General features: G+C 36.5%; 1 protein-coding gene and 1 long non-coding RNA gene across 3 annotated transcripts in view; one reads left to right on the top strand and one right to left on the bottom strand.

Annotated features, from left to right (window-relative positions):
* brinp1 (bone morphogenetic protein/retinoic acid inducible neural-specific 1) overlaps positions 1–11,214 on the bottom strand; it is a 134,930-nt gene that overhangs the window by 17,245 nt on the left and 106,471 nt on the right. For both annotated transcript variants that reach the window (XM_024299554.2, XM_024299553.2), the window contains exon 6: positions 1,373–1,609. In XM_024299554.2, the coding sequence (XP_024155322.1) occupies positions 1,373–1,609 (237 nt within the window). The remainder of the gene's footprint in view (positions 1–1,372; positions 1,610–11,214) is intronic.
* On the top strand, positions 8–555 carry LOC118599410. Its single transcript, XR_004948744.1, has 2 exons — positions 8–85; positions 189–555. It is a non-coding gene; the product is annotated as an uncharacterized LOC118599410 (long non-coding RNA).

The following is an 11,214-nucleotide window of genomic DNA, read 5'->3' as shown; positions in this document are numbered from 1 at the left end:
GTTTTCCTGTTCGTCTTCCTGTTTTGATGTCTGCTCCGCGGTTGTTTCATCTGCATGATAAACAAAATATCCACGAAGTTTTAAGGTAATTTACTCAAAACATATAAAAGCCATCTTTCAATATTACTTCGTTGGATTTATTTGTTGGTGTTTCTGCATGATTGTTGAGTTTTACATGGATTTTACAGAGGACGGAAATGTGCGTCGTGGTAGTAAGAAAGCCGTAAGAGACGTGTATCTTGTGAGAAAACGGCGCCATTTCCAGCGTTCCTGGGTGTAAAACAGCGGAAAACTGTGAGTTTTGTTTGATTATTTATTTGTAATTTTTCCAATGACTTGTAAGTAATTTTATTTATTTATTTGTGTTCATTCTCTGTGGTCAGAGTCCACTGTCGTATTTTTATGTTACTTTCTTTAACATTTTTTGTTCGGTAAAATCCTTTGCCACAAGACCAACCAGTTGTCAAAGAAGTTCTGAGATTTTGTTTTACTTGAAGCAAGTCTGTGAACATTTTTGAGTGTGATGTAAAAATAATAAATTGCTGTAAAAAAAAACCCAGTGATTGTGTCCTGTGAGGCAACATCTTTTCTCCAGGCTATATATATATATATATATATATATATATATATATATACCCCTTTATGGGTAAGAATTTTGATTTATTGTGTAAAGGGAAAACTTTTAATTTATGCAAAATGCCATATCTAAGAAAAAAAATAACAATTTTTGCCTTTTAGATCAATCTGAGGTTACTAATTGCGTGTAAATATTTTGAGTTATATCGATCCAGCCTAATGGTGAAATTACACACACTGCAGTCCTTGCATACATAATATGACATCCTATCTAATTATTCCTTCAGACGTCTGGAATATTATCTGACTTTTTGTTTCTTTTCTATGGCTAAACTAAACATAGAAAGAAATTGATTTAGCATTTTAATTAATTCAGAACTACATTTTGGATTAAACAGTGGAGAATTTATTTAGTTTTATTTTTGAATATCCCAAATGATAAAAAAAAATACAAATTATTTTGCTCTTATCTTTTTTCCTCTAAAAATGCTAATTATAATTGTCCTGTTTAGAATTTAAATATTTATTTCTTGCGATCTGATTTATTTTTGTGCATTTTGTGGTTTCTATCAAGTAATTTTATCTCTGAAAAAGACAAAAACTTCTAAGAATAAACATACATTTTCCAATTAGCTGTTTTTACTGAAAATATCTCAAGTAAATTTATAGATATAAAGTATCTTAATAAAAATGTAACAGTTTTAAATGCATCAAGAATTTCTTTCTCACAAGACTGTTCTGTTTTCTAAGAGTTTATGTGAAGTGATCCTTAAACTTTTATGAGTTTTCAGCTTACCAGAGTTCTCAAAGTCTTTATAGGAGGATGCCCATGACTCAGACATCCCAGACAGGGTGTTTTCCATGATCTGGATGTCGGTAATGGGACAGTTGCACTGGGGATAATCCTCGCCGCACAGACAGATGCACTGGTTGTTGCGACACATATACTCCCCTTCTCCGTTGCACATGATGTAGCTCAGAGCTGACTGGACAAATTTCTCCTGCAGGTATTCTGGGAAAATGACCTGTAGGCCTGAAACACAGAAGAGAGATTTTAGTCCTTCACATCACTTTTAGAGTATATTGTGCAATATGGATTCAGGGATGTTTTCTTTTAAGCTGAAATTTAGTCACAAAATCATTAAAAACCTCACATAATTTTAAAACTGATAAATAAAAAAGGCAATAGTTTGATTCAGTATATGCAATTTATTACTTTCACATATTTATTAAACACTTGAAATAAATAAACTGCTTCATTTTTTATGTATTTTCCAAAATAAATGCATCAAAAGTTTGACCAAAGCTGCTGATGATGAGTCACTCCCAATGTGACAATGAAATGATCCTCTTCTGTGATTCATAGTTTCCTCTACTGTGTATTTATTTCCCATCCTGCACCAAAAGAACACACTTTGTAAAAACTTTCATCCATTTTTTTTTTTTGTTATTTCACACCCAACTTGACAGTTACATTAAAACGGCTTATTTAAAACACAAAAGGCCAGTCAAAACCCTTTAGGGCGGTCTGTCCTCTCTCCAGGCCCCTCACTGACAGGGGCATTTACAATTTTTTTTTGGATTCCGATCCGAACCATATCTCACCCACGGGATCTCACACAATTGAACGTCGGACAGCTAACAGTGCAGGCGTTTTCTTCACTTCAGAGCAACGAAAAAAAGAATAAATCCCCAGCTCTACAAGCCACTGGATTGGAAAAGAACTAAATGGATTTTTCCTCCTTGTATGAAACAATATCTCGGCGAGGCTATATTCTTTCCTAATAGGTTTTTATACGTCAGCAGTAATTCAGCAGACCACATGCAAGCAAGGAGTAAGAGAAAAACATGTTGTTGAGAGTTGAAATATTACATTATCTTCTCCTCTCACATATTATTTTCACCTTTGGCTGAGAACCTATTTATGCAAAGTCAACATAATGCAGTTGAAATGAAAGGGAAAGTAAGCGCGTAATTCTATACTGTACACATGAATCATTTGCAGGGTGCTGTCGTGCAGTCGAATGGCATCTCATTATGCATTTGCATGCGGCAATTAATGCTCATTATTTTCACCCACCAAAACGGTAAAACATAACTGTGGGTAATTTAGAGATGGATGAAGGCCTTAATGATTTGGATGGAAAACATAGCACACGTTCAGCCGCCATCATTAGGGCGACAGCCTGTGAAGGAAAAGTAGCACGAACTGTGTTTTTGGCTACTCATGCAGCGGCGTGATATTTACACCAAAGGTGCAAAGTTAAGTCAGTCTTTGGAAACATGTAGAAACCAAGCTTTTAAAGACCCACTCCGATCATCATTTGATGTATTTTAAAAGCTGATGTATTTTTAGCCAAAACTATATAGTGCTATGTAGTGCCCTTGGTTTCAAAAGCAATTTGGACACCATGTTCACTACTTTTCTTTTATTTCTCTAAACATCAAAAATCAAATCAATGCAAACATTTCACGTCTATCCACTGTGTCTGATAATAAAAATATTACAAAACAAGCTTTTTTTTCGTAAAAATTGCTCGACCGCAATGCATTGTGGTCCATAATTACCAATATAGTGAGCATCAATGCACGCTATATTGGCAAAGACTTCTGGGAAATTTCAAATGCACTTGATTTTGGAATTGTAGATTTGGACGGAGCTACAAAATGGCAAAAACACTATACAGTGAGTAGGGAAGGAATTTGGACAGAACCTCTATTTGTCCCATATTTCTCAAGTGATAAATGTAGGGATATTTTGAATACGAAAAAAATGCTACAAAACACCAAAAACACAGTTTTCACTGAAGTGGCTCTTTAAACCACTAAAACGCTGCATCCGATGTGCCCTTTTTTAAATAATAAGCTCTTTTCTTCTCCACACCTCGTCAGAGCCACTGCCCATCAGGGAGGCAAGGAACAGAAGGAAGCATGGATGGAGGGAATAAAAGGGATGGATGGATCATGTCTGACCACAAAAGAGTTCGTCTGCCCAGGGCTTTTTTTCCATCAGGCCCTGTCTGGATCCAATATTCATTTAGCTTGATGTATTCCTGGGCTTGAAACTTTAATGTGATTTGTGGGAAAATCCAGATGGCAAGTTCACGGATCAACGCGGCTCACTGACAGTGCTGGTGCCAGCGGCCGCCCGCACAATAACGCCAAGTGCCTCCGACCGCCCTGCACCAACCCTCATACCATCATCACTTACATGTTTCCTTTTATGATATGCGTTTGTTGGTACTAGAGGATTTCAGGAGCAGCGATTGAGAGAGATGCTGTCGTTTCATTTAAGCTATCTCTTGTTTTTTTGTTGCTTTTTTTAAAGTTGATGTCCATACTCCCCGTCTTACTCCCTCCTTACACATCTTTTACTGTCTTACTTCATTACACTCACTCCAAGACACACACACACACACTGGTGCCCCTTGACTCCACCCCCCATCATCCTTTGGCTCTCATTCACTCCATCAATCACTCTCCTCGTCCCTGTTTCTTCACCTCTCCCGCTCCCCTCTACATTTTCCCGCTGAGCACGTATTCGAGTATTGGAAGCTTCATGTCTTGTCCTCCCACTTCGCTGCAGAAAATGATGTCATGCAATAAAAGTAAATCCATCAACATTTGTTAGTGCGGTGCAGACTGAGTAAGAGAAATGGAGCCCTCAGGCTTGGGGAAAAAAAAAAAATTAAATGAGAAACTAATCAGAGGTAAAAACATCTATCTTTCTGACTTTCCCAGCTTGCCCGCGTTAGCGCAATAACATGTGACAAAGCCGAAAACGATTGGGCCGTAGGGCTGCAGTTTGTTTGGCTCAGAGGGAGGTGTGAGCGGAGGGAAACGGCAGATACCGGGGCAGGGCGTTACACTTATCATCGTTAAAGAGGGGATGATGAAACGAAAGGTACATTTCACCATGCTCATGCAGCTATTTGATAACCTCCAACTTCATGCTCTGTCAGTCCAAATAATTCCCTTCACTCCCCCATGCCTGACTTGCTCTAAATAAATAAAGTGAAACCTAATAGCATTTCATCACAAGCTGTGGTATATTTCTTTAATTTGAAGGATAAAAGACGACAAAATAAAGCACAAGTACTAAAAGATGGAGACTATGACTTTGGTTTTTCATTATGTCTTTTTCAAGACAACTTCTTTTTTTGCATGGTGATAGATAAGGAGTGCGAGCCTCTACTGAGGCTTGTAACTGCCTTGGCAAGCAGTTGCCTGCTTATTGCAATGCAACGCTCCACCTCATAAGTTACAGTTTCATTAAAGATTAATTGACCATTGTGTGGCCGCAATTTCGCAAAATAATCATTACTTAATCCACTGGTGCAATAAAGTGCATTACTTCAACGGGGGGCATTAAATTACCATTGTAGGTTATTGTTGCCGCTGCGATACAAATTCAAAAAGCTCTGAAGTAGAAGATGGTTCGTTTCTCCTCTATTGCCCGCCCCTGTGTATTTATACAGAAGAGGCATATCGTTTGAAGAGCTCCCTCTACATGTGAACTACAATTTCCTGGGGGTTACAGAAAGCCATTTTGGCGTCTAGCAGTGTTGGGTTATGATGGAGGATAACAAGTTCCACTGGAGTTCTTCTCCCAGAATGTGTTAGCATTTCTCTGAAAATTATGTTTGAGGTGTACTTAGCATTTAAATGGATAATGTGAGCGTCTCTGCACTGAGTCGATTATCTTTGATTATCATAAGTGCTCATGGGAGAACACTAAAAAAAGCCTTTTTTGGTAAAACAAGACTGTTGACTTATTGCTCTTGTTTTGGGCGTTCATAATTTGCCAAAAAGAATTGCATCTCAACCACCTTTCAGGTCCCACTTTTGTTTTTTTGTTTTGTTTTTGGGAATTTCATGGATTTTTTTCATTCAATTGTAGAAAAAAATATGAGTCTTGATACAAAATCTTATGTTTTTAATAAACAAGCACCTGGGACAGGCAGACTCTTATAGCTAAAAACCAAAAGTATATAATGGAGGTGGGGCTATCACCAATAGACCTAACTTTTAAAGTTTGCCCTTCCTGATTTCTATATGTCTATACAGTGTTCCCCTGCATATTCACATTTCTTTATTTGCAGTTTCATGTATTCTTCTGACTCTTCCGGTTTGTCAAAAAAAACTCAGACAACTCAAGACACCTCTTTCTATACCCCTGCGTCAGAAGCGGCCAAAAAAAAACAAAACAAACAAACAACTCCTCGCCACTTCCCCTCCCTGTTGCTGAGAGCTCTCTGTTTACACACTCTCTTGCTAGCTTACAGCTCCTCCCAACCCTAAAGATGCACAAGGATCTAGTCGTCCGCAAATGTGGGCATCAGAATGAAGCGGAGGAGGGGACTTGTGTCCCGTCCATTGTAGTTTTAAATATCACTAATGTGCAAATTTATTTAATCTTCTGCTGATTTACAACAATTTGAATAAATTAATACTTGGAATCAGTTTTAAGCCTAATTTCTTTTAAAGATGTCCTCCATTGTCAGAAAAGTACCACAAGAACATGTTAAAAATACATTTTTTTTTAATAGGAAATAGTCTATTGTGATGAGCAGGTTTGTTGAACTTAAATGAGCTCACTCAAATGGCACTTCACAGAAAAAAAGCGTAAAAATACATTAGATGAAGGTAAAAGTAAATAACTTATTTTTTCCTAAATGTTAATTTATTTGAAGTTTTTTCCTTTTTTTAATGCAAAATATGTCTGTGCGCACACTTGATAGTGACTGCTCCTGGTTGCACCGTTCTAATAAATGTGTCGTGTGCCACCTCACAGCAGTAGCACTGGGCCTCAGCTGGCAAGACAGTTTTGCCCCCCGCCTTCCCCTAGCGTGTGGACAAAAACACACTCAGTCGTGCACACAGCCGCATACATCCCCCTTTTGCGGGCTCTTGGAGATTTCACATGTTCTACAAGACCCCTGGAGATGGGGAGGGGAGACACATGACAGGCTCTGACATTTCCATCACAGCTAAAAAGACACAACTGCCCCCAAAGTGTCATCATCCGCTACAGACACATTTCAGATCTGAAACTCCGATCTATGACGGAAAATCCACATCAGACACCCATAAACACGTGGAGTCGGATAATTTAAATGTCATCAATTTTAGATAAATTCTTGCTATTAGTTCACATTTACTACTGTGCTGAGCCATGGCTGATATTGGGTTGTTCACTCATTATTGGAATTTCAGCTTAAAAACAGATTATGATAACTAAAAATACCATGGAGTCTTTGGATTATGTAGCATATGAGCAATACAATTTAAAGTAGATTTCAAAATGTTAATATTTACCTAAAGGAAACATGTCTGTGCCTGTTTTAAGACCTCATATGTATTTTATGTCTTTCCTTATACATATACTTTCATGCAATATAAGTCAGGGGTCTGCAACCATCAACACATCAAGCCATTTGGGTCAATTTCTCACTCACTGAGCCTGGTAGAAGCCACAAAGTCTTACTTCACCAAAAATAAAACACTGACTATGTATTTATATTATTGTTATAATAAATATAAATGAACTATTGCTTTTTTTTACATAAATTAAACTTAAAGAGATTTTTTTTTGAAATATGAAATAGTTTATGACTTTAAACAGATGTTTTTTTTTACACGTTTTCCTTTCAAAATAAAATACAGCTTGTGCTTCAGAGGATCATGTAGCAAATGTGTTTCAGCAGTAATATTAATGATAATACATTATATAGTATATATATATATGTATGTATATAAAACCATTTGTAGTACATCTCGGCCAGAAATGCATAAATCTAACACACTAACACACAGTTAAATAAGGGAACCCGTACCATATTTTTTAACCGTTAGGCACATTTAAAGCCATTGAATTTGTTCAAAAACTATAACCCAGTTAGGTATGAATTCTGGTTGTGCTTACAGACCTTACATTTATTTTCAGTGGTACACAGTGCTGCCAACTCTGTCAAAATGTTTTAGCGGGACTTTGGTAAACTCAGAGGGATTGATGGATTATTGGAGATTTATGGCTACCATAGTCAGAAACCTCATGGAGCGATATTTACCGCCCTTCAACTGTTTGTTAATGCATTGAATAAAGTTTAAGTTAGCTAACTTTTTTTTTCACCACTTGACTTCCTTTTACTTTACAGTTACTTTTTAAAACAAATGCTGTTTTGTAGTCTTAGTCTCAGTTTTTTATATTGGAAAAAAATAGTTTACATATAAATATTACATATATAGCATTTTTAATGTATAACATAACATTTGTATTACTATAACAGTAAAAAATTCCAAAACACAAAATATATACATTTTAAAATTCCTTTCTCTGTTGCTTGCACTAAAAAGGTAAAAAAAAAAAACATTATCATCTTTCAATCAGTTTATGAGAGCGACTCAGTACTGCTAAAAAACTAAAATAACACCGACTGGAAAGCTGTGGCACTCGGAAAAATGGCAGCCTACAGCTAGCAGAAGTGAGCATGGAGAAACGCTGATTTATGGTCATGCTGGCCTAAATGGAAACTCACTCTTGATTGACCACTTCCAATTGAAAGCTGACCCTCAGGTCAACATGGAAAGATTTCATCAGCTTCTGAGTTTTGCGCACGTTAGAGAAAAGTGGGAAAAAAGGAAAAGGAAAAAAAAAGTGTGCAGTCATCCACCTTGAAAATCATCCAGCGTTATCAGCTGGCAGGCCAAAAAAGGGATAGACGTTTTCATAAAGCCAGGGGTTGCCTCCAATGAATGGATCCCCAAGAGAGGAGCTTCCATGCTCTGCCCTGACAAGATCTAGGGGCCAAATCCACCATGATATATTGCATTTGGAATGCAGAGTTATAGTTGTTATTATATTTAAGGAACAAAAGCTGAATGTACCTTTTTAGAAAAGTTGATGATAAATGCTTTGCAATTTTTTAAACATTTGCTCTTCAAATATAATCGTCAAACCTTCTTATTGAGTAAATTATTTAACGATAAAGAGAAAAAAATGCATTTCATTATAATTACAAGTTAATGACAGCAAAATAAAATATTTTGAAATGAAAATTCTTAATTGAACAACATGTTTGTTTTTCTTCCTCATTTATACTTGGAAGGAGGGACACGCATCGAGCGACAGAGCAATGACTATTGAATTCATCACTCTCTGCACTACTTGCCTACAGGGCCAGTTTAATTTATTTTCACTTCACCACTTTGAAAACTGTTGGCTCAGGCTATTCTAACATATTCATAAATCTCCCTAGATAGGCTCATGGCTCTTCCTAGATAGGCTCTTGAGGAAACCGGAGAAAGAGATGGAAAAGAGGCAAATTAGTTTGCTTTGTTTTGACTAATTTATGACAGCCACGTTGGAGGTGAATGGGTCCTTGCAAAGGTAATGGCTTGTGGAGGCTCCAGAGTCATTTATCTTTGATGGGGAAAATATAAATAACCGGTTTGCTAATTTCTACTTCCAGCACATATGGTGGAAATTCATGCTAGACTAAGAAATAAGAATTGAAATTGTTGGTTTGCACGAATTCTACAACTACTAGAAGGACCACATGGGTCATTTTGACTGCTTGGACAATATTTATTTATAATTTGAATTATATTAAAAAGGGTGTAAGAGTATTTGAGGGAATAAGTAAAATCTTGTTTGTGCTTTGAAATTTTAACCCCTTGAAACCTGAATTTATTTTCATCCATAAATGTGTTAATTTTCCTCATCTGAGCTGGCTTCTGTCTCAGAACTGTAAGGTTGGATAGCACAGGTATTGCACAACACTGTTATGGCACCGCTAATGTTAGCTTGGGGCTGTATGGGACTGTAAACTAGTGGGGGAGAGTGTAAAGAAAGGGATGATGGGATATCAGTGGAGGCTAACAACTTCCAACTTCCTTGCCAACAGTCCCGCTTACAACTCAGAGGTAAATTTCTGATGAACTCCTGTCATACTGTCCTAGAAAACAACACAAAATTTGTGATTTTGCCAAAAAATTACTTAATCCTTATTAAAATACTACTGGGAACGCTTTTATGACAGATCAAAAAATGAATGGAGGGGGACTAAACAATGTTAGAATAAAATATATACAAATTAGGGTCCTTTTGGTCCATAGGTTTAACCGTTATGACACTGCATATTTTTAAAGGAGTCAAAATGACTACCTCATAAATTCTAGTGTAAATTATATATTTTTTCTTCTTCAAAACTACTACCAATTTTAAAAAAAAATCTGAATTTTTTTTTTGTTGTTTTATTTTTATTTTTTGCACCCAATGGTTTTGAGATAAACTAGTTTGGACAAAATTGGACTGTTTCATCTACAAATTAGAACTCTTTGTAAGGATTCAAATTCTAAAAAAGCGACTCATTAAATCCTGCCGATTTAACTAGCTAAAACCTTCTCTCATCCAATTTCTCATTCCCCACTAAGCTATTTTTACTTCTTGGTCTCTGAAGAGGCACAAAGTGAGAATCTGGCCAAATCCAATATCATCAGGTTTCTAAGCTTTAGCCTGGAGAGAGGACAAACAAATAAAGATCCCATTAATAGGGGAGAGTAGAAGTTATCTAACTCCCAAATGTAGCAAGGCTAAACAGAGAAGGTCTTTCATTTGAATCAAATAAAAAGAATAGGCTGGTTCTGTAAAATGTCTCATTAGACAAGATCCGTCTTAATGTAAGTCAAATCTTTCAGATATACAAAAGAAGCATTTTAAAGAAGGTCTTTGAGGGAAAAAAAGGATTCAAAGGCGCAAGAGTTTCTTTGCCAAACATGTTATACACCAAACAGTGGGACAGAAGAGAGAACACTGACTTTAGGCTTTGATAGGTAGCTTCCTTGATGTCAGAAACCACTACAATATTCGAGTCTGAAGCACGGGGACTATCCAGGGTATGTCATATCTGCAGTGTGTTATCTGTGGCTCACAGCACCGGCAGCTCACAAAGAGCAGACCACAGGGGTGACGGGAGGGAAAAAAAATATTATCGTCTCCAAATGTGGCTATTTAAGGAAGCCAGTTTAAATGTCTCAGAGAAAATGTGACGACAGCTAAATCTACCATTTGGAGCTCATTTCTTGCTTTTTAACGACACTGCTGTCTGCACAATTTCAACACCTGAAGCCAACACGGAAAATAAAGGAGGCCATTAAAAGAAGAAGGAAAAAAAACTTGATCATACATTTCTAATCTGCTCCATGCAAAGAAGTTCTTCAGTCACATTTATGTCAGAGGTTGGGCTGAGGTTGAGAGTGGAAAACTAAAAGAGAAAGGCATGATTAAAAATTGAATGAGAGTGCATTTTCTAATACTGCATCCCTCAACTGGCTCCTATGCTCCTTCCTGAAACCTGGAGCAAATAAAAAGTTGTTCTTTTTTTATTTTGAGATAAAAATAAAGCAATATCATGACATCTAATTATAAATAACATATTGATAACTAAAAGGCAGAAATAGTAACAAATTTCACCACAAATTACTCTAAATACATTTAAACCTTTGTTTCTTTAAACATGACTTATTTGAACAAATGACACTTTTAACTAAAAATTGACAAAGCAGCTCTTTGACGCACTGCTGAAGCTAATAGGATTAGAGAGATTAAAATGATATGCTGGGGTAAAAAAAAAAAAA

The sequence above is a fragment of the Oryzias melastigma genome, linkage group LG12 (assembly GCF_002922805.2).
Source record: "Oryzias melastigma strain HK-1 linkage group LG12, ASM292280v2, whole genome shotgun sequence".
Classification (NCBI taxonomy): Eukaryota; Metazoa; Chordata; class Actinopteri; order Beloniformes; family Adrianichthyidae; genus Oryzias; species Oryzias melastigma.
The sequence above is the reverse complement of the archived record's forward strand: the minus strand, read 5'-3'. Positions and strand labels throughout refer to the sequence as shown.